This window comes from Oncorhynchus keta, unplaced genomic scaffold, assembly GCF_023373465.1.
Source record: "Oncorhynchus keta strain PuntledgeMale-10-30-2019 unplaced genomic scaffold, Oket_V2 Un_contig_1509_pilon_pilon, whole genome shotgun sequence".
NCBI lineage: Eukaryota > Metazoa > Chordata > Actinopteri > Salmoniformes > Salmonidae > Oncorhynchus > Oncorhynchus keta.
Genome location: NW_026279127.1, coordinates 629,839 through 654,649, shown reverse-complemented (window position 1 = coordinate 654,649; position 24,811 = coordinate 629,839). Strand labels below are relative to the sequence as shown.

Below are 24,811 nucleotides of genomic sequence, written 5' to 3'. Positions count from 1 at the left end.
AGATCTGTTGTCTCCTCCTATAGCCTGGTTCCAGATCTGTTGTCTCCTTCTATAGCCTGGTTCCAGATCTGTTGTCTCCTCCTATAGCCTGGTCCCAGATCGGTTGGCTCCTCCTATAGCCTGGTCCCAGATCTGTTGTCTCCTTCTATAGCCTGGTCCCAGACCTGTAGTCTCGTTCTATAGCCTGGTCCCAGATCTGTAGTCTCCTCCTATAGCCTGGTCCCAGACCTGTTATCTCCTTCTATAGCCTGGTCCCAGACCTGTTGTCTCCTTCTATAGCCTGGTCCCAGATCTGTAGTCTCCTCCTATAGCCTGGTCCCAGACCTGTTATCTCCTTCTATAGCCTGGTCCCAGATCTGATTGTGCTCTTGCCAACTCCATTATTGTCATTGTCAAGCCAAGCATTGAGTTAGTATGACAATTCCCTAAGAAACTAAATGGAGTTGGGAAATAGGTAAGAGAGCAGAAACAGACTGGCATCCAGGCTAGGGAAAGTAAGTTACACAACAACAGACTGGCATCCAGGCTAGGGAATGTTAGTTACACAACAACAGACTGGCATCCAGGCTAGGGAATGTTAGTCAACCAGAAACAGACTGGCAACCACTCTGCTCTGTGGTACCAGATACATAGTACAGGACTCTGTGGTACCAGATACATAGCACAGGACTCTGTGGTACCAGATACATAGTACAGGACTCTGTGGTACCAGATACATAGTACAGGACTCTGTGGTACCAGATACATAGCACAGGACTCTGTGGTACCAGATACATAGCACAGGACTCTGTGGTACCAGATACATAGTACAGGACTCTGTGGTACCAGATACATAGTACAGGACTCTGCTCTGTGGTACCAGATATATCTGTGGTACCAGTACAGGACTCTGTGGTACCAGATACATAGCACAGGACTCTGTGGTACCAGATACATAGTACAGGACTCTGCTCTGTGGTACCAGATATATAGTACAGGACTCTGTGGTACCAGATACATAGTACAGGACTCTGTGGTACCAGATACATAGTACAGGACTCTGCTCTGTGGTACCAGATACATAGCACAGGACTCTGTGGTACCAGATACATAGTACAGGACTCTGTGGTACCAGATACATAGTACAGGACTCTGTGGTACCAGATACGTAGTTTAGGACTCTGCTCTGTGGTACCAGATACATAGTACAGGACTCTGTGGTACCAGATACATAGTACAGGACTCTGCTCTGTGGTACCAGATACATAGTACAGGACTCTGTGGTACCAGATACATAGTACAGGACTCTGCTCTGTGGTACCAGATATATAGTACAGGACTCTGTGGTACCAGATACATAGTACAGGACTCTGTGGTACCAGATACATAGTACAGGACTCTGCTCTGTGGTACCAGATATATAGTACAGGACTCTGTGGTACCAGATACATAGCACAGGACTCTGCTCTGTGGCACCATACCAGGTATTCATCTTTCTTCCACTATTCTGATACTTACTATTCCTCCTCCAGAGGCTGCTGTCCCCCTGGCTGGTCCCCTGGCTGGTCGGCTCAGAGGCCCAGGCAAACAGAGCTCCATGGCCATCTACAAAGACAGATCTGATGTCCATGCCCCCTGGGACCCCTCCGATCCTGGGAGGGCCATGGTCAGAGGCAGCCTACCCCTGGAGCTCAGAGGTAAGCGGCCCACATCATAGGACTCTGTGTTCAGTGGATGTCTGGTATGTTGATAAGGCCCTTCTAGATGCTCAGTTAGGCACACTATTCCCTATATAGTGCACTGCTTTTGACCAGGGCCCATTGGCACCATATTCTGGTCCAAATTACTGATATAGTGATATAGGGTGACATTTCAGATGCAGCCTCTGTGTGTTCTCAGAGTGGCAGCAGCAGACAGGCAGATCCCAGGGCACCTTGATCTTGGGTCCTGATGGTGAGGTCATACAGATGTCGCCGTGGGACCCTAATAATATGTCTGCCACTGAGGACCAGCCCGCCCTTACCTCTGCTCTGGACCAGGTCACACGAGACCATGGTATGTAATGTGGGGGTTATGAACTATTTCAGGGACACCGAGGTCATCGGGCCAATGACAAGGAGGTTGGTGGTGATTGGAAACATACAGGGGGGGGGGGTTACATTCCAATCAGACTCAGCTAATGTTTAGACATTTCCATAATAAATCGTTATATTTGTTTGCTTCCAAATTAAACAGATTGAATGCCAAGGTAAGCTCACTCATACGTACAACACCTTCACTTTGCCCTCTACACTGTGTCACCAGCTCTTCAGGTCCTAACCTCAGAGGGGGAGCTACCCTGGGTCCTACTGATGCAGACACAGTCTATAGCCACAGGTCAGTACCTCAGAGGGGGAGCTACCCTGGGTCCTACTGATACAAACAGAGTCTATAGCCACAGGCCAGTACCAAACCCTCGGTCCTACTGATGCAAACAGAGCCTAGAGCTACAGGCCAGTACCTAACCCTAACCCCTAACCCTAACCCTAAACCTAACCCTGGGTCCTACTGATGCAAACAGAGCCTAGAGCCACAGGCCAGTACCTAACCCTAACCCCTAACCCCTAACCCTAACCCTAACCCTGGGTCCGACTGATGCAAACACAGTCTATAGCCACAGGTCAGTACCTAACCCTTATTCCTAACCCCTAATCCTAACCCCTACCCCTAACCCCTAACCCTGGGTCCTACTGATACAAACAGAGCCTATAGCCACAGGTCAGTACCTAAACCCTAATCCCTAATCCTAACCCCTAACCCTAACCCTAACCCTAACCCTACCCTAACCCCTAACCCTGTGTCCTACTGATACAAACAGAGCTTAGAGCCACAGACCAGTACCTAACCCTAACCCCTAATCCTAACCCCTAACCCTAACCCTAACCCTACCCTAACCCCTAACCCTGTGTCCTACTGATGCAAACAGAGCCTACAGCCACAGACCAGTACCTAACCCTGAAAACAATATCCCTGAAGGAGCTGCAAAGCTCCACAGCGGAGATTGGAGTATCTGTCCATAGCACCACTAAGCTGTACACTCCACAGAGCTGAGCTTTACGGAAGAGTGGCAAGAAAAAAATAGCTTAAAGAAAAAATTAAGCAAACATGTTTGGTGTTCGCCAAAAGGCATTTGGGAGACTCCCAAAACATATGGAAGAAGGTACTCTGGTCAGATTAAACTAAAATGTAGCTTTTTTGGCCATCAAGGAAAACGCTATGTCTGGCGCAAACCCAACACCTCTCATCACCCCGAGAACTGCATCCCCACAGTGAAGCATGGTGGTGGCAGCATCATGCTGTGGGGATGTTTTTCACCGACAGGGACTGGGAAACTGGTCAGAATTGAAGGAATGTCGGATTGAGCTAAATACAGGGAAATTATTGAGGAAAACCTGTTTCAGTCTTCCAGAGATTTGAGACTGGGACGGCGTTTCACCCTCCAGCAGGACAATGACCCTAAGCATACTGCTAAAGCAACACTCAACTGGTTTAAGGGGAAACATTTAAATGTCTTGGAATGGCCTTGTCAAAGCCCAGACCTCAATCCAATTGAGAATCTGTGGTATGACTTAAAGATTGCCGTACACCAGCAGGACCCAGCAGGACCCATCCAACTTGAAGGAGCTGGAGCAGTTTTGCCTTGAAGAATGGGCAAAAAATCCCAGTGTCTAGATGTGCCAGCCAAGCTTATAGAGACATACCCCAAGAGACTTGCAGCTGTAATTGCTGCAAAAGGTGGTACCTACAATGTATTGACTTTGGGGGGGGGGGGTTAATAATTATCCACGCTCAAGTTTTCAGTGTATATCAAATGATACAAACCCACAAAAAATAAATTTTAATAGGCTACAAAATTTTAAAATTTTTAATTTTTTTTTATTTTAATAGGCTACAAAATAGGAAAAATGTGAAAATACTTTCGCAAGCCAATGTATGTGTCTTTTAAAAACGCCAGGGTGGATTTGTTAATTTTAATTTCTCATTTTATTATTTAAAAGTGTAACATTAATTAATTGCATCATAGGTGTGTCCCAAACATGATATGGTTAGTGAACCCCTAACCACTCTCTGGAAGTCACCCTCTGAGTTTTATCAGCAACACCGGTCAACGGAGGGTCCTGCGAGCAAGTTGGTAGGGGTGAGGGGGTGGTTTGGGATCCATCCAGTGGAGGCTGGTGAGGGGAGTACGGTTCATTATAATGGCGGGACTGGAGTGGAATTATATCAACCACATGGAGACCACGTCTTTGATATGGCTGATACCATTCCATTGACTCGTTCCAGCCATTATTATGGGCCGTCCTCCCTTCACCAGCCTCCACTGGATACACACCTTGTGATACCTGTTGACTTCCTATTGAGCGACTGATCACAATTCAGACGGGCTCTCCCGTTGGTGGGACTTCCAACACTTGGGTTGAATGACTCTGCCCTTAGTGTAGTGGGTTGAATGACTCTGCCCTTAGTGTAGTGGGTTGAATGACTCTGACCTTAGTGTAGTGGGTTGAATGACTCTGACCTTAGTGTAGTGGGTTGAATGACTCTGCCCTTAGTGTAGTGGGTTGAATGACTCTGACCTTAGTGTAGTGGGTTGAATGACTCTGCCCTTAGTGTAGTGGGTTGAATGACTCTGACCTTAGTGTAGTGGGTTGAATGACTCTGACCTTAGTGTAGTGGGTTGAATGACTCTGCCCTTAGTGTAGTGGGTTGAATGACTCTGACCTTAGTGTAGTGGGTTGAATGACTCTGACCTTAGTGTAGTGGGTTGAATGACTCTGACCTTAGTGTAGTGGGTTGAATGACTCTGCCCTTAGTGTAGTGGGTTGAATGACTCTGACCTTAGTGTAGTGGGTTGAATTACTCTGCCCTTAGTGTAGTGGGTTGAATGACTCTGACCTTAGTGTAGTGGGTTGAATGACTCTGACCTTAGTGTAGTGGGTTGAATGACTCTGACCGTAGTGTAGTGGGTTGAATGACTCTGTCCTTAGTGTAGTGGGTTGAATGACTCTGCCCTTAGTGTAGTGGGTTGAATGACTCTGACCTTAGTGTAGTGGGTTGAATGACTCTGCCCTTAGTGTAGTGGGTTGAATGACTCTGACCTTAGTGTAGTGGGTTGAATGACTCTGACCTTAGTGTAGTGGGTTGAATGACTCTGCCCTTAGTGTAGTGGGTTGAATGACTCTGCCCTTAGTGTAGTGGGATGAATGACTCTGATTGTAGTGTAGTGGGTTGAATGACTCTGCCCTTAGTGTAGTGGGTTGAATGACTCTGCCCTTAGTGTAGTGGGTTGAATGACTCTGATCGTAGTGTAGTGGGTTGAATGACTCTGCCCTTAGTGTAGTGGGTTGAATGACTCTGACCTTAGTGTAGTGGGTTGAATGACTCTGATCGTAGTGTAGTGGGTTGAATGACTCTGCCCTTAGTGTAGTGGGTTGAATGACTCTGACCTTAGTGTAGTGGGTTGAATGACTCTGCCCTTAGTGTAGTGGGTTGAATGACTCTGACCTTAGTGTAGTGGGTTGAATGACTCTGCCCTTAGTGTAGTGGGTTGAATGACTCTGACCTTAGTGTAGTGGGTTGAATGACTCTGATCGTAGTGTAGTGGGTTGAATGACTCTGACCTTAGTGTAGTGGGTTGATGACTCTGACCTTAGTGTAGTGGGTTGAATGACTCTGCCCTTAGTGTAGTGGGTTGAATGACTCTGACCTTAGTGTAGTGGGTTGAATGACTCTGACCTTAGTGTAGTGGGTTGAATGACTCTGACCTTAGTGTAGTGGGTTGAATGACTCAGCCCTTAGTGTAGTGGGTTGAATGACTCTGACCTTAGTGTAGTGGGTTGAATGACTCTGCCCTTAGTGTAGTGGGTTGAATGACTCTGCCCTTAGTGTAGTGGGTTGAATGACTCTGACCTTAGTGTAGTGGGTTAAATTACTCTGTCCTTAGTGTAGTGGGTTGAATGATTCTGACCTTAGTGTAGTGGGTTGAATGACTCTGACCGTAGTGTAGTGGGTTGAATGACTCTGTCCTTAGTGTAGTGGGTTGAATGACTCTGCCCTTAGTGTAGTGGGTTGAATGACTCTGACCTTAGTGTAGTGGGTTGAATGACTCTGCCCTTAGTGTAGTGGGTTGAATGACTCTGACCTTAGTGTAGTGGGTTGAATGACTCTGACCTTAGTGTAGTGGGTTGAATGACTCTGCCCTTAGTGTAGTGGGTTGAATGACTCTGCCCTTAGTGTAGTGGGATGAATGACTCTGATTGTAGTGTAGTGGGTTGAATGACTCTGCCCTTAGTGTAGTGGGTTGAATGACTCTGCCCTTAGTGTAGTGGGTTGAATGACTCTGATCGTAGTGTAGTGGGTTGAATGACTCTGCCCTTAGTGTAGTGGGTTGAATGACTCTGACCTTAGTGTAGTGGGTTGAATGACTCTGATCGTAGTGTAGTGGGTTGAATGACTCTGCCCTTAGTGTAGTGGGTTGAATGACTCTGACCTTAGTGTAGTGGGTTGAATGACTCTGCCCTTAGTGTAGTGGGTTGAATGACTCTGACCTTAGTGTAGTGGGTTGAATGACTCTGCCCTTAGTGTAGTGGGTTGAATGACTCTGACCTTAGTGTAGTGGGTTGAATGACTCTGATCGTAGTGTAGTGGGTTGAATGACTCTGACCTTAGTGTAGTGGGTTGATGACTCTGACCTTAGTGTAGTGGGTTGAATGACTCTGCCCTTAGTGTAGTGGGTTGAATGACTCTGACCTTAGTGTAGTGGGTTGAATGACTCTGACCTTAGTGTAGTGGGTTGAATGACTCTGACCTTAGTGTAGTGGGTTGAATGACTCAGCCCTTAGTGTAGTGGATTGAATGACTCTGACCTTAGTGTAGTGGGTTGAATGACTCTGCCCTTAGTGTAGTGGGTTGAATGACTCTGCCCTTAGTGTAGTGGGTTGAATGACTCTGACCTTAGTGTAGTGGGTTAAATTACTCTGTCCTTAGTGTAGTGGGTTGAATGATTCTGACCTTAGTGTAGTGGGTTGAATGACTCTGCCCTTAGTGTAGTGGGTTGAATGACTCTGACCTTAGTGTAGTGGGTTGAATGACTCTGCCCTTAGTGTAGTGGGTTGAATGACTCTGTCCTTAGTGTAGTGGGTTGAATGACTCTGCCCTTAGTGTAGTGGGTTGAATGACTCTGACCTTAGTGTAGTGGGTTGAATGACTCTGACCTTAGTGTAGTGGGTTGAATGACTCTGACCGTAGTGTAGTGGGTTGAATGACTCTGTCCTTAGTGTAGTGGGTTGAATGACTCTGCCCTTAGTGTAGTGGGTTGAATGACTCTGACCTTAGTGTAGTGGGTTGAATGACTCTGACCTTAGTGTAGTGGGTTGAATGACTCTGCCCTTAGTGTAGTGGGTTGAATGACTCTGACCGTAGTGTAGTGGGTTGAATGACTCTGTCCTTAGTGTAGTGGGTTGAATGACTCTGCCCTTAGTGTAGTGGGTTGAATGACTCTGACCTTAGTGTAGTGGGTTGAATGACTCTGACCTTAGTGTAGTGGGTTGAATGACTCTGCCCTTAGTGTAGTGGGTTGAATGACTCTGCCCTTAGTGTAGTGGGTTGAATGACTCTGACCTTAGTGTAGTGGGTTGAATGACTCTGACCTTAGTGTAGTGGGTTGAATGACTCTGCCCTTAGTGTAGTGGGTTGAATGACTCTGCCCTTAGTGTAGTGGGATGAATGACTCTGATTGTAGTGTAGTGGGTTGAATGTCTCTGCCCTTAGTGTAGTGGGTTGAATGACTCTGCCCTTAGTGTAGTGGGTTGAATGACTCTGATCGTGTAGTGGGTTGAATGACTCTGCCCTTGGTGTAGTGGGTTGAATGACTCTGACCTTAGTGTAGTGGGTTGAATGACTCTGATCGTAGTGTAGTGGGTTGAATGACTCTGCCCTTAGTGTAGTGGGTTGAATGACTCTGACCTTAGTGTAGTGGGTTGAATGACTCTGCCCTTAGTGTAGTGGGTTGAATGACTCTGACCTTAGTGTAGTGGGTTGAATGACTCTGCCCTTAGTGTAGTGGGTTGAATGACTCTGCCCTTAGCGTAGTGGGTTAAATGACTCTGACCTTAGTGTAGTGGGTTGAATGACTCTGACCTTAGTGTAGTGGGTTGAATGACTCTGACCTTAGTGTAGTGGGTTGAATGACTCTGCCCTTAGTGTAGTGGGTTGAATGACTCTGCCCTTAGTGTAGTGGGTTGAATGACTCTGACCTTAGTATAGTGGGTTGAATGACTCTGCCCTTAGTGTAGTGGGTTGAATGACTCTGACCTTAGTGTAGCGGGTTGAATGACTCTGACCTTAGTGTAGTGGGTTGATGACTCTGACCTTAGTGTAGTGGGTTGAATGACTCTGACCTTAGTGTAGTGGGTTGAATGACTCTGCCCTTAGTGTAGTGGGTTGATGGTTTGACTGTCTATAGGTGTTGTTGTGGTGTGTTATTGGTCTGCTCTGTGGGTCAGGGGTCAAGGGTTAGGAATCAGTTAGGGTCACAGGGAGGTCAAGGAAGTGAGTGGGCCAGAGTGTCATGGGATATATATTTCAAAGAGGAATTCTCTCTCCCAATCACGATACACCGTTTAGGAGAAGCCAGCAGATGGTTTTGTTTTTGGCCGGTGCTGACAGGACTAAGCCAAACTAACCTCTTCGGCGCCCGGTACACTCACCGAGATAACAAGGAGATGTAAGAGTTTAACTCGAACCTGTTGAGACTTACTCAAGAGGAAACACGCCATGCAAATGTCTCAGAGAGACTTCTTCATGGAGCAGATTTAAAGACAGATTTACGCTATACTCTCTCTACATGGAAGTGGTTAGTTACAGTTTGAAATTGACATACCCAGCCATCAGCATATCTCAATATGCAGGTGATGGCTGGGTATGTAGTGAGTGTTTTGATTAGGTGTCATTACGTACCCTTCAGCTTATATAAAAATTGATCAATTATATATCTGATGGCTTTTCCTTCTTGTTCCAGGGGAAGCCAGTAATCCCGAAGGACCCCCAGCCAACATGGAACAATGTGAATTAGTCCAAACGGTAGGATCTGATGGACAAACTGCCCTGTCTGGTGGCCAGAGACACAGACAGGGACCTGAACCTTCCAGGAACAGAACTACAGGGAAACAGGTGATCCAATGTTTTTAATTAGCTGTTTTTCATTTTGTGAATTCTATGGTTTTTACTAGATTACTTGTAGTATTTCATGTTGTCTGTCTGTAATTTTTTTGTAATGACTTGGTGCTGACTATCTTGGCCAGGGCGCTCTTGAAAAAGAGATTTAAAATCTCAATGAGCCCTTCCTGGTTAAGTAAAGGTTTAATAAATTAATAATATAAATAATACACTGAGTCTGATCTAATACACTGGTCTAATACACTGAGTCTGATCTAATACACTGGTCTAATACACTGAGTCTGATCTAATACACTGATCTAATAAACTTAGTCTGGTATAATACACTGATCTAATACACTTAGTCTGGTATAATACACTGATCTAATACACTTAGTCTGGTATAATACACTGATCTAATACACTGAGTCTGATCTAATACACTGAGTCTGATATAATACACTGATCTAATACACTTAGTCTGATCTAATACACTGATCTAATACACTGAGTCTGATCTAATAAACATTTACATTTAACATTTAATTAATTTAGCAGACGCTCTTATCCAGAGCTGATTACAAAGTGGTGCATTCACCTTATGACATCCAGTGGAACAGCCACTTTACAATAGTGCATCTAAATCACTTTTAAGGGGGGTGAGAAGGATTACTTTATCCTATCCTAGGTATTCCTTAAAGAGGTGGGGATCTCAGGTGTCTCTGGAAGGTGGTGATTGACTCCGCTGTCCTGGCGTCTAATGAGGGCGTTTGTTCCACCATTGGGAGGCCAGAGCAGCGAACAGTTTTGACTGGGCTACAACTGTACTTCCTCAGTGGTAGGGAGGCGAGCTGGCCAGAGGTGGATGAACACAGTGCCACTTGTTTGGGTGTAGGGCCTGATCAGAGCCTGGAGGTACTGAGGTGCCGTTAATCACAGCTCCGTAGGCAAGCACCATGGTCTTGTAGCGGATGCGAGCTGATCAACTGGAAGCCAGTGGAGTCGGGGTGACGTGAGAGAACTTGGGAAGGTTGAACACCAGACTGTTCTGGATGAGTTGTAGGGGTTTAATGGCACAGGCAGGGAGCCCAGCCAACAGCGAATTGCAGTAATCCAGACGGGAGATGACAAGTACCTGGATTAGGACCTGCGCTGCTAATCCTGTGTGAGGCAGGGTCGATATAATACACTTAGTCGGATGTTGTAGAGCATGAATACAGGAACGGGCCACCGCCTGATGTTAGTTGAGAACACTGGGTGTTGTCCAGGATCACGCCACTGGTTCTTAGCGCTCTGGGAGGAGGACACATAACCGTGATGGCTGAGATCATGGAACGGGCAGTCCTTCCCCGGGAGGAAGAGCAGCTCCGTCTTGCTGAGGTTCAGCTTGAGGTGGTGATCCGTCATCCACACTGATATGTCTGCCAGACATGCAGAGATGCGACACCTGGTCGTCAGAAGGGGGAAAGGAGAAGATTAATTGTGTGTCGTCTGCATAGCAATATAGGAGAGACCATGAGGTTATGACAGAGCCAAGTGACTTGGTGTATAGCTAATACACTGAGAATAGGAGAGGGCCTAAACAGAGCTCCTGGGGGACACCAGTGGTGAGAGCGCTGGTGAGGAGACAGATTCTCGCCACGCCACCTGGTAGGAGCGACCTGTCTGGTAGGACGCAATACACGTGGGCCGCTGCCGGAGATGCCCAACTCGGAGAGGGTGGAGAGGAGGATCTGATGGTTCACAGTATCGAAGGCAGCCGATAGGTCTAGAAGGATGAGAGCAGAGGAGAGAGAGTTAGCTTTACAGTGCGGAGCTAATACAGAGAAGAGCAGTCTGGTTGAATGACTAGTCTTGAAACCTGACTGATTTGGATCAATAAGGTCATTCTGAGAGAGATCTGGAGAGCTGGCCAAGGACGGCACGTCTAATACAAGAGTTTTGGAGAGAAACACTTAGTCTGAAAGAAGGGATACACTGGTCTGTAGTTGATCTGAATAGGGATCGAGTGTATGTTTTTTACAGAAGGGGTGCAACTCTAATACGCTTAGTCTGATAATGAAGACGGAAGGGACGTCTAGCCAGCAGTCAGGGATGAGTTGATGAGCACAGTGGTCTAAACTGGTCTAATACACTGAGTCTGATCTAATACACTGAGTCTGATATTTACATTTATAGGGATATAATACACTGGTCTAATACACTTAGTCTGGTATAATACACTGATCTAATACACTGATCTAATACACTTAGTCTGATCTAATACACTGATCTAATACACTGAGTCTGATCTAATACACTGAGTCTGATATAATACACTGATCTAATACACTGATCTAATACACTTAGTCTGATCTAATACACTGATCTAATACACTGAGTCTGATCTAATACACTGAGTCTGATCTAATACACTGATCTAATACACTGATATAATACACTTAGTCTGATCTAATACACTGATCTAATACACTGAGTCTGATCTAATACACTGAGTCTGATATAATACACTGATCTAATACACTGATCTAATACACTGAGTCTGATATAATACACTGAGTCTGGTATAATACACTGATCTAATACACTGATCTAATACACTTAGTCTGATCTAATACACTGAGTCTGATATAATACACTGATCTAATACACTTAGTCTGGTATAATACACTGGTCTAATACACTGAGTCTGATCTAATACACTGGTCTAATACACTGAGTCTGATCTAATACACTGATCTAATACACTTAGTCTGGTATAATACACTGGTCTAATACACTGAGTCTGATCTAATACACTGAGTCTGATATAATACACTGATCTAATACACTGATCTAATACACTGAGTCTGATCTAATATACTGAGTCTGATATAATACACTTAGTCTGGTCTAATACACTGATCTAATACACTGGTCTAATACACTTAGTCTGGTATAATACACTGATCTAATACACTTAGTCTGGTATAATACACTGATCTAATACACTTAGTCTGGTATAATACACTGGTCTAATACACTGAGTCTGATCTAATACACTGAGTCTGATATAATACACTGATCTAATACACTGAGTCTGATCTAATACACTGAGTCTGATATAATACACTTAGTCTGATCTAATACACTGGTCTAATACACTGAGTCTGATCTAATACACTGAGTCTGATATAATACACTTAGTCTGGTATAATACACTGATCTAATACACTTAGTCTGGTATAATACACTGATCTAATACACTGATCTAATACACTGAGTCTGATCTAATACACTTAGTCTGGTATAATACACTGATCTAATACACTGATCTAATACACTTAGTCTGGTATAATACACTGATCTAATACACTTAGTCTGATCTAATACACTGATCTAATACACTTAGTCTGGTCTAATACACTGATCTAATACACTTAGTCTGGTCTAATACACTTAGTCTGGTCTAATACACTGATCTAATACACTTAGTCTGGTCTAATACACTTAGTCTGATCTAATACACTGGTCTAATACACTTAGTCTGATACAATACACTGATCTAATCCACTTAGTCTGATATAATACACTGATCTAATACACTGACCTAATACACTTAGTCTGATCTAATACAATGATCTAATACACTTCGTCTGATCTATTACACTGGTCTTACACTTAGTCTGATATAATACACTTAGTCTGGTATAATACACTGATCTAATACACTGGTCTAATACACTTAGTCTGGTATAATACACTGATCTAATACACTTAGTCTGATATAATACACTGATCTAATACACTTAGTCTGGTATAATACACTGGTCTAATATACTTAGTCTGATATAAAGCATTGATCTAATACACTTAGTCTGATCTAATACACTGATCTAATACACTTAGTCTGGTATAATACACTGGTCTAATACACTGAGTCTGATCTAATACACTGAGTCTGATATAATACACTGATCTAATACACTGATCTAATACACTGAGTCTGATCTAATACACTGAGTCTGATATAATACACTTAGTCTGGTATAATACACTGATCTAATACACTGATCTAATACACTTAGTCTGGTATAATACACTGGTCTAATACACTGAGTCTGATCTAATACACTGAGTCTGATATAATACACTGATCTAATACACTGATCTAATACACTGAGTCTGATCTAATACACTGAGTCTGATATAATACACTGATCTAATACACTGATCTAATACACTTAGTCTGATCTAATACACTGGTCTAATACACTGAGTCTGATCGAATACACTGATCTAATACACTTAGTCTGGTATAATACACTGGTCTAATACACTGAGTCTGATCTAATACACTGAGTCTGATATAATACACTGATCTAATACACTGATCTAATACACACTAGTCTGATCTAATACACTTAGTCTGGTATAATACACTGATCTAATACACTTAGTCTGGTATAATACACTGGTCTAATACACTGAGTCTGATCTAATACACTGGTCTAATACACTGAGTCTGATCTAATACACTTAGTCTGGTATAATACACTGATCTAATACACTGATCTAATACACTTAGTCTGGTATAATACACTGATCTAATACACTTAGTCTGGTATAATACACTGATCTAATACACTGATCTAATACACTTAGTCTGGTATAATACACTGATCTAATACACTTAGTCTGGTATAATACACTGATCTAATACACTGAGTCTGATCTAATACACTGAGTCTGATATAATACACTGATCTAATACACTGATCTAATACACTTAGTCTGATCTAATACACTGAGTCTAATAATACACTGATCTAATACACTTAGTCTGGTATAATACACTGGTCTAATACACTGAGTCTGATCTAATACACTGGTCTAATACACTGAGTCTGATCTAATACACTGATCTAATACACTTAGTCTGGTATAATACACTGGTCTAATACACTGAGTCTGATCTAATACACTGAGTCTGATATAATACACTTAGTCTGGTCTAATACACTGATCTAATACACTGGTCTAATACACTTAGTCTGGTATAATACACTGATCTAATACACTTAGTCTGGTATAATACACTGATCTAATACACTTAGTCTGGTATAATACACTGGTCTAATACACTGAGTCTGATCTAATACACTGGTCTAATACACTGAGTCTGATCTAATACACTGATCTAATACACTTAGTCTGGTATAATACACTGGTCTAATACACTGAGTCTGATCTAATACACTGAGTCTGATATAATACACTGATCTAATACACTGATCTAATACACTGAGTCTGATCTAATACACTGATCTAATACACTTAGTCTGATCTAATACACTGATCTAATACACTGAGTCTGATCTAATACACTGAGTCTGATATAATACACTGATCTAATACACTGATCTAATACACTTAGTCTGATCTAATACACTGGTCTAATACACTGAGTCTGATCTAATACACTGAGTCTGATCTAATACACTGAGTCTGATATAATACACTTAGTCTGGTATAATACACTGATCTAATACACTGATCTAATACACTGATTCTGATCTAATACACTTAGTCTGGTATAATACACTGATCTAATACACTGAGTCTGATATAATACACTGGTCTAAAACACTGAGTCTGATCTAATACACTGAGTCTGATATAATACACTGATCTAATACACTGATCTAATACACCTAGTCTGATCTAATACACTGAGTCTGATATAATACACTGATCTAATACACTTAGTCTGGTATAATACACTGGTCTAATACACTGAGTCTGATCTAATACACTGGTCTAATACACTGAGTCTGATCTAATACACTGATCTAATACACTTAGTCTGGTATAATACACTGGTCTAATACACTGAGTCTGATCTAATACACTGAGTCTGATCTAATACACTGATCTAATACACTTAGTCTGGTATAATACACTGGTCTAATACACTGAGTCTGATCTAATACACTGAGTCTGATATAATACACTGATCTAATACACTGAGTCTGATCTAATACACTGAGTCTGATATAATACACTTAGTCTGGTATAATACACTGATCTAATACACTGAGTCTGATCTAATACACTGAGTCTGATATAATACACTTAGTCTGGTATAATACACTGATCTAATACACTGACCTAATACACTTAGTCTGATATAATACACTGATCTAATACACTGATCTAATACACAGAGTCTGATATAATACACTTAGTCTGGTATAATACACTGATCTAATACACTTAGTCTGGTATAATACACTTAGTCTGGTATAATACACTTAGTCTGATCTAATACACTGGTCTAATACACTTAGTCTGGTCTAATACACTGATCTAATACAGTTAGTCTGGTCTAATACACTTAGTCTGGTCTAATACACTGATCTAATACACTGAGTCTGGTCTAATACACTTAGTCTGATCTAATACACTGACCTAATGCACTTAGTCTGATCTAATACACTGATCTAATACACTTCTGATCTGATCTATTACACTGGTCTAATACACTGATCTAGTCTGATACACTTAGTCTGATATAATACACTTAGTCTGGTATAATACACTGATCTAATACACTGAGTCTGATATAATACACTTAGTCTGGTATAATACACTGATCTAATACACTTAGTCTGGTATAATACACTGATCTAATACACTGAGTCTGATATAATACACTTAGTCTGGTATAATACACTGATCTAATACACTTAGTCTGGTATAATACACTTAGTCTGGTATAATACACTGATCTAATACACTTAGTCTGGTCTAATACACTTAGTCTGATCTAATACACTGGTCTAATACACTTAGTCTGGTCTAATACACTGATCTAATACACTTAGTCTGGTCTAATACACTTAGTATGGTCTAATACACTGATCTAATACACTTAGTCTGGTCTAATACACTCAGTCTGATCTAATACACTGGTCTAATACACTTAGTCTGATACAATACACTGATCTAATATACTTACACTGTCTGATATAATGCATTGATCTAATACACTTAGTCTGATCTAATACACTGGTCTAATACACTTAGTCTGATCTAATACACTGATCTAATACACTGAGTCTGATCTAATACACTGAGTCTGATCTAATACACTGAGTCTGATATAATACACTTAGTCTGGTATAATACACTGATCTAATACACTGATCTAATACACTGATTCTGATCTAATACACTTAGTCTGGTATAATACGCTGATCTAATACACTGACCTAATACACTTAGTCTGATATAATACACTGATCTAATACACTTAATATGATCTAATATACTGATCTAATACACTTAGTTTGATCTAATACACTGATCTAATATACTTAGTCTGATATAAAGCATTGATCTAATACACTTAGTCTGGTCTAATACACTGATCTAATATACTTAGTCTGGTCTAATACACTTAGTCTGATCTAATACACTTAGTCTGGCCTAATGCACTTAGTCTGATCTAATACACTTAGTCTGGTCTAATACACTTAGATCTAATAAATAAACTATATGCTGGTATAATACATTTAGCAGACGCTTTTATCCAATACACTTACAGTCATGTGTGCATACATTCTACGTAATGGGTGGTCCACTGGGGATCGAATACACTGAGTCACTGACCTACTACCCTGGCGTACAAGCTGCCATGCTCTACCAACTGAGATATACACTTAGTCTGGCCTAATGCACTTAGTCTGATCTAATACACTTAGTCTGGTCTAATACACTGATCTAATGTACTTAGTCTGATCTAATACACTTAGTCTGATCTAATGCACTTAGTCTGATCTAATACACTGGTCTAATACACTTAGTCTGGCCTAATGCACTTAGTCTGATCTAATACACTTAGTCTGGTCTAATACACTTAGTCTGATCTAATACACTTAGTCTGATCTAATACACTGGTCTAATACACTTAGTCTGATCTAATACACCTAGTCTGGTCTAATACACTTAGTCTGTCCTAATGCACTTAGTCTCATCTAACACACTTAGTCTGATCTAATACACTTAGTCTGATCTAATACACTGGTCTAATACACTTAGTCTGATCTGATACACTGGTCTAATACACTTAGTCTGGTCTAATACACTTAGTCTGGTCTAATGCACTTAGTCTGATCTAATACACTGGTCTAATACACTTAGTCTGATATAATACACTTAGTCTGATCTGATACACTGTCTGGTCTAATACACTGAGTCTGATCTAATACACTTAGTCTGATATAATACACTGATCTGATCTAATACACTGACCTAATACACTTAGTCTGATCTAATACACTGATCTAATACACTTCGATCTATTACACTGGTCTAATACACTTAGTCTGATATAATACACTTAGTCTGATCTAATACACTTAGTCTGATATAATACACTGATACAATACACTTAATATGATCTAATATACTGATCTAATACACTTAGTTTGATCTAATACACTCATCTAATACACTTAGTCTGGTCTAATGCACTTAGTCTGGTCTAATACACTTAGTCTGGTCTAATACACTTACACTTAGTCTGATCTAATACACTGGTCTGGCCTAATGTACTTAGTCTGATCTAATATACTTAGTCTGGTCTAATACACTTAGTCTGATCTAATACACTTAGTCTGGCCTAATGCACTTAGTCTGATCTAATACACTTAGTCTGGTCTAATACACGGATCTAATATACTTAGTCTGATCTAATACACTGATCTAATACACTGAGTCTGATCTAATACACTGAGTCTGATCTAATACACTGATCTAATACACTGATCTAATACACTTAGTCTGATCTAATACACTGGTCTAATACACTGAGTCTGATCTAATACACTGAGTCTGATCTAATACACTGATCTAATACACTTAGTCTGATATAAAGCATTGATCTAATACACTTAGTCTGGTCTAATACACTGATCTAATATACTTAGTCTGGTCTAATACACTTAGTCTGATCTAATACACTTAGTCTGGCCTAATGCACTTAGTCTGATCTAATACACTTAGTCTGGTCTAATACACTGATCTAATATACTTAGTCTGATCTAATACACTTAGTCTGATGTAATACACTGGTCTAATACACTTAGTCTGGCCTAATGCACTTAGTCTGATCTAATACACTTAGTCTGATCTAATACACTTAGTCTGGTCTAATACACTTAGTCTGATCTAATACACTTAGTCTGATCTAATACACTGGTCTAATACACTGAGTCTGATCTAATACACTGAGTCTGATCTAATACACTGAGTCTGATCTAATACACTGAGTCTGATCTAATACACTGAGTCTGATATAATACACTTAGTCTGGTATAATACACTGATCTAATAAACTGATCTAATACACTTAGTCTGGTATAATACACTGGTCTAATACACTGAGTCTGATCTATACACTGGTCTAATACACTGAGTCTGGTCTAATACACTTAGTCTGGCCTAATGCACTTAGTCTGATCTAATACACTTAGTCTGATCTAATACACTGGTCTAATACACTTAGCCTGATATAATACACTTAGTCTGATCTGATACACTTAGTCTGGTCTAATACACTTAGTCTGATCTAATACACTTAGTCTGGTCTAATACACTTAGTCTGGTCTAATACACTTAGTCTGGTCTAATACACTCAATCTGGTCTAATACACTTAGTCTGATCTAATACACTGGTCTAATACACTTAGTCTGAGTCTGATCTACACTGGTCTAATACACTTAGTCTGGTCTAATACACTTAGTCTGGCCTAATGCACTTAGTCTGATCTAATACACTTAGTCTGATCTAATACACTGGTCTAATACACTTAGCCTGATATAATACACTTAGTCTGATCTGATACACTTAGTCTGGTCTAATACACTTAGTCTGATCTAATACACTTAGTCTGGTACACTAATACACTTAGTCTGGTCTAATACACTTAGTCTGGTCTAATACACTTAGTCTGGTCTAATACACTTAGTCTGATCTAATACACTGGTCTAATACACTTAGTCTGATCTAATACACTGGTCTAATACACTTAGTCTGGTCTAATACACTTAGTCTGGCCTAATGCACTTAGTCTGATCTAATACACTTAGTCTGATCTAATACACTGGTCTAATACACTTAGCCTGATATAATACACTTAGTCTTATCTGATACACTTAGTCTGGTCTAATACACTTAGGCTGGTCTAATACACTTAGTCTGGTCTAATGCACTTAGTCTGGTCTAATGCACTGGTCTAATACACTTAGTCTGGTCTAATACACTGGTCTAATACACGTAGTCTGGTCTAATGCACTTAGTCTGGTCTAATGCACTTAGTCTGGTCTAATACACTTAGTCTGGTCTAATGCACTTAGTCTGGTCTAATGCACTTAGTCTGGTCTAATGCACTTAGTCTGGTCTAATACACTTAGTCTGGTCTAATACACTTAGTCTGGTCTAATGCACTTAGTCTGATCTAACACACTTAGTCTGATCTAATACACTTAGTCTGATCTAATACACTGGTCTAATACACTTAGTCTGATCTGATACACTGGTCTAATACACTTAGTCTGGTCTAATACACTTAGTCTGGTCTAATGCACTTAGTCTGATCTAATACACTTAGTCTGATCTAATACACTTAGTCTGGTCTAATACACTTAGTCTGATCTAATACACTTAGTCTGATCTGATACACTTAGTCTGGTCTAATACACTTAGTCTGATCTAATACACTTAGTCTGGTCTAATACACTTAGTCTGGTCTAATACACTTAGTCTGGTCTAATACACTTAGTCTGGTCTAATGCACTTAGTCTGATCTAATACACTTAGTCTGATCTAATACACTGGTCTAATACACTTAGTCTGGTCTAATACACGTAGTCTGATCTAATACACTTAGTCTGATCTAATACACTGGTCTAATACACTTAGTCTGCTCTAATACACTTAGTCTGATCTGATACACTGGTCTAATACACTTAGTCTGGTCTAATACACTTAGTCTGGTCTAATACACTTAGTCTGGTCTAATGCACTTAGTCTGGTCTAATGCACTTAGTCTGGCCTAATGCACTTAGTCTGATCTAATACACTTAGTCTGGTCTAATGCACTTAGTCTGGTCTAATACACTTAGTCTGGTCTAATACACTTAGTCTGGTCTAATGCACTTAGTCTGGTCTAATACACTGGTCTAATACACTTAGTCTGGTCTAATGCACTTAGTCTGGTCTAATGCACTTAGTCTGGTCTAATACACTTAGTCTGGTCTAATGCACTTAGTCTGGTCTAATGCACTTAGTCTGGTCTAATGCACTTAGTCTGGTCTAATACACTTAGTCTGGTCTAATGCACTTAGTCTGGTCTAATGCACTTAGTCTGGTCTAATGCACTTAGTCTGATCTAATACACTTAGTCTGATCTGATAAATGGCTGATGTCGTCTCATCTGACCCTGTGGTGTGTCCCTCCCCTGGCCAGCTGCACCCAGACACTCAGAGACCTGGAGGAAGCGATAAACACATGGCTGCTGTCAGCTACAACAGCAGGACAGGTAAAGAAAGCCCCAGCAGCTGTTAGCCTTCTGCTAGGTCAGTATCTGGATCTGCAAGGACCTCAACTATACACACTCTGCTTGTTGCACCAGTGGAGATACCAAGACAGGAGGAAGGGAAGGAGGCGAGGAGGGAGGAAGCTGAGGAGAAGTCTACAACAAGGAAGAGGAGCCAGGATCGGGAAAAGCCAGGTCCACAGAGGAGTGGGGTATCCTCCTTACCTACCACAGAAGAAGAAGAGACCCAAAACATCAACCCCCACAAACCTTCACAGCCCATCCCCACAGGCCACTCCACAGAATGGGCCTTCTCTCAGAACAGAAGTCCCAAACACTCAGAGGGACCCCTTACACCCAGTGGGTGAGTGAAAGAGACTGTATCCCACATAGCATCCTACGCCCTACATAGTGTACTGCTGTTGAGCCATTTGGGACAGACCTTAATCGGGTCCTGTCCATTCTATCTCAGATCTACTATCTGGGCTGCAGGTTGACAGGGTCCTGCGTAGCAGTTATAGGTCATAGGTCACAGTGTAAAGCTCCACAGAGTTCTAGTCCTCATTCATATCCTGTCTAATTGCTGTTTGCATTCCTTCCCCTTCTCTTCTCCTTCTCTCTCCCTCCCTCCCTCAGCCCCTCTCCCCTGTCCACCCCATCTCTCCCTCCCTCTGTCTCTCCTTCTCTCTCCCTCTGTCTCCCCCTCTGTCTCTCCCCTGTCCACCCCATCTCTCCCTCCCTCTGTCTCTCCTTCTCTCTCCCTCTGTCTCTCCCTCCTCTCCCCTGTCCACCCCATCTCTCCCTCCCTCTGTCTCTCCTTCTCTCTCCCTCTGTCTCTCCCCTGTCCACCCCATCTCTCCCTCCCTCTGTCTCTCCTTCTCTCTCCCTCCTCTCCCCTGTCCACCCCATCTCTCCCTCCCTATGTCTCTCTCTCCCTCCCTCCCTCAGACCCTCTCCCCTGTCCACCCCATCTCTCCCTCCCTCTGTCTCTCCCTCTTTCTCTCCCTCCTCTCCCCTCTGTCTCTCCCTCCTCTCCCTTCTCATCAGTGCCTGCCTCGAGTATCTCCATGTTTATCGATCATTACCTTTTATCCTGCTTCTTCTCTCTTTTTAGCAGGAGAGGAGGCCATTCTAAGAAAACAAACGTGACAGTAGATGAGCAGAATCCACAGCAGGCAGAGGGACAGACACAGGAAACAGGGGAACAAGCCAGCAGAGAGAAGGACACATTGAATAAAGAGGTGGGATCCCAGGACTCTCCTACTGTACAGAAAATGGTGCGTCAAGGTGTTACAATCTAATTTCATTGGTCACACACACACGTAAATAAGAATTTATTCTTGAACTGACTTGCCTAGTTAAGTAAAGGTTTGATAAATAAACATACTTGTTTAGAAGATTATATACAAGTGAAATGCATCTAGTTCCGATAATATCGCAATAATATCTAACAAGTCATATCTAACAAGTAGTATCTAACAATTACACAACAACTACCCAATACACACAAATCTAAGTAAAGGAATGGAATAAGAATATATAAATATAAATATATGGACCAAGATACAGTAGGATAGTATAGAATACAGTATATACATATGAGATGAGTAATGTATAGACTAAGATACAGTAGAATAGTATAGAATACAGTATATACATATGAGATGAGTAATGCATAGACTAAGATACAGTAGAATAGTATAGAATACAGTATATACATATGAGATGAGTAATGTATAGACTAAGATACAGTAGAATAGTATAGAATACAGTATATACATATGAGATGAGTAATGTATAGACTAAGATACAGTAGAATAGTATAGAATACAGTATATACATATGAGATGAGTAATGTATAGACTAAGATACAGTAGAATAGTATAGAATACAGTATATACATATGAGATGAGTAATGTATAGACTAAGATACAGTAGAATAGTATAGAATACAGTATATACATATGAGATGAGTAATGTATAGACTAAGATACAGTAGGATAGTATAGAATACAGTATATACATATGAGATGAGCTTCATTGCTGTCATTCCTGTTTTCCAGAAAAAGAGAAAAGTGAATGAAGGGCAGGAGCAGGAAGTCCTCTCCAAGGAGGCGGGGAAGGTCTTGAGGAAGAAGAAAAAGGACCGGGTCAAAGATCAAGCTGAGTTTATTGTCGGTGAGTATCTGTCTCTGTCAGGATGACTTGTTGAATGGAGCTGATATCTGATATGAATTACATCCCAAACACCCTATTCCCTATAGGCCCTGGTCTAGTGTAGTGCACTATATAGGGAATAGGGTGCCTTAGGGCCTTGGTCTAAATTAGTGCACTATATAGGGAATAGGGTGCCTTAGGGCCCTGGTCTAGTGTAGTGCACTATATAGGGAATAGGGTGCCTTAGGGCCTTGGTCTAAATTAGTGCACTATATAGGGAATAGGGTGCCTTAGGGCCCTGGTCTACTGTAGTGCACTATATAGGGAATAGGGTGCCTTAGGGCCCTGGTCTAAATTAGTGCACTATATAGGGAATAGGGTGCCTTAGGGCCCTGGTCTAAATTAGTGCACTATATAGGGAATAGGGTGCCTTAGGGCCCTGGTCTAAATTAGTGCACTATATAGGGAATAGGGTGCCTTAGGGCCCTGGTCTAAATTAGTGCACTATATAGGGAATAGGGTGCCTTAGGGCCCTGGTCTAAATTAGTGCACTATATAGGGAATAGGGTGCCTTAGGGCCCTGGTCTAGTGTAGTGCACTATATAGGGAATAGGGTGCCTTAGGGCCTTGGTCTAAATTAGTGCACTATATAGGGAATAGGGTGCCTTAGGGCCCTGGTCTAAATTAGTGCACTATATAGGGAATAGGGTGCCTTAGGGCCCTGGTCTAGTGTAGTGCACTATATAGGGAATAGGGTGCCTTAGGGCCCTGGTCTACTGTAGTGCACTATATAGGGAATAGGGTGCCTTAGGGCCCTGGTCTAGTGTAGTGCACTATATAGGGAATAGGGTGCCTTAGGGCCCTGGTCTAAATTAGTGCACTATATAGGGAATAGGGAGCCATTTGGGACCCATGGTGTTTGAGACCCATCTCCACTGATTCCCTCCCTGTCTTATAGGAAAACCTAAAGGCCACGTGGACGTGGAGAGGACGAAGAAGACCAAAGAGACTAAAGGCCACTTGGACGTGGAGAGGACGAAGAAGACCAAAGAGACTAAAGGCCACGTGGACGTGGAGAGGACGAAGAAGACCAAAGAGACTAAAGGCCACCTGGACGTGGAGAGGACGAAGAAGACCAAAGAGACTAAAGGCTTATCTGAGACGTCTCCATCTGCTCTGAGTCCTGATGGAGATGTGAAGGACACCGAAGACGATAGTGCTGCACTAAACGCACATGAAGAGGAACATAGTGACCTCGTCCAATCCCCGAGATCCCATCACAGCTCTGTAAACAGGTGGGTTGGTTTTATCCAATCACAGCTCTGTAAACAGGTGGGTTGGTTTTATCCAATCACAGCACTGTAAACAGGTGGGTTGGTTTTATCCAATCACAGCACTGTAAACAGGTGGGTTGGTTTTATCCAATCATAGCACTGTAAACAGGTGGGTTGGTTTTATCCAATCAAACAGGTAGCTCTATAAACAGGTGGGTTGGTTTTATCCAATCACAGCTCATAGCTCTAAAACAGGTGGGTTGGTTTTAATCAATCTATAAACAGCAATCTGCTAAAACAGATGGGTTGGTTTTATCCAATCATAGCTCTATAAACAGGTAAACAGCTCTGTAAACAGGTGGGTGGGTTGTAAACAGGTTTGGTTTTATCCAATCACAGCTCTATAAACAGGTGGGTTGGTTTTATCCAATCATAGCTCTATAAACAGGTGGGTTGGTTTTATCCAATCACAGCACTGTAAACAGGTGGGTTGGTTTTATCCAATCATAGCTCTATAAACAGATGGGTTGGTTTTATCCAATCATAGCTCTATAAACAGGTGGGTTGGTTTTATTCAATCACAGCTCTATAAACAGATGGGTTGGTTTTATCCAATCACAGCTC

At 41.8% G+C, this 24,811-nt stretch overlaps 1 protein-coding gene across 1 annotated transcript in view; it reads left to right on the top strand.

Annotated features, from left to right (window-relative positions):
* LOC118383549 (trichohyalin) overlaps positions 1–24,811 on the top strand; it is a 43,638-nt gene that overhangs the window by 2,830 nt on the left and 15,997 nt on the right. The window contains exons 5-13 of the mRNA XM_052502087.1: positions 1,512–1,676; positions 1,879–2,034; positions 2,284–2,355; positions 9,038–9,189; positions 20,687–20,759; positions 20,853–21,120; positions 21,871–21,997; positions 22,820–22,934; positions 23,872–24,208. Of these exons, the coding sequence (XP_052358047.1) occupies positions 1,577–1,676; positions 1,879–2,034; positions 2,284–2,355; positions 9,038–9,189; positions 20,687–20,759; positions 20,853–21,120; positions 21,871–21,997; positions 22,820–22,934; positions 23,872–24,208 (1,400 nt within the window). The 5' untranslated portion in view covers positions 1,512–1,576. The remainder of the gene's footprint in view (positions 1–1,511; positions 1,677–1,878; positions 2,035–2,283; positions 2,356–9,037; positions 9,190–20,686; positions 20,760–20,852; positions 21,121–21,870; positions 21,998–22,819; positions 22,935–23,871; positions 24,209–24,811) is intronic.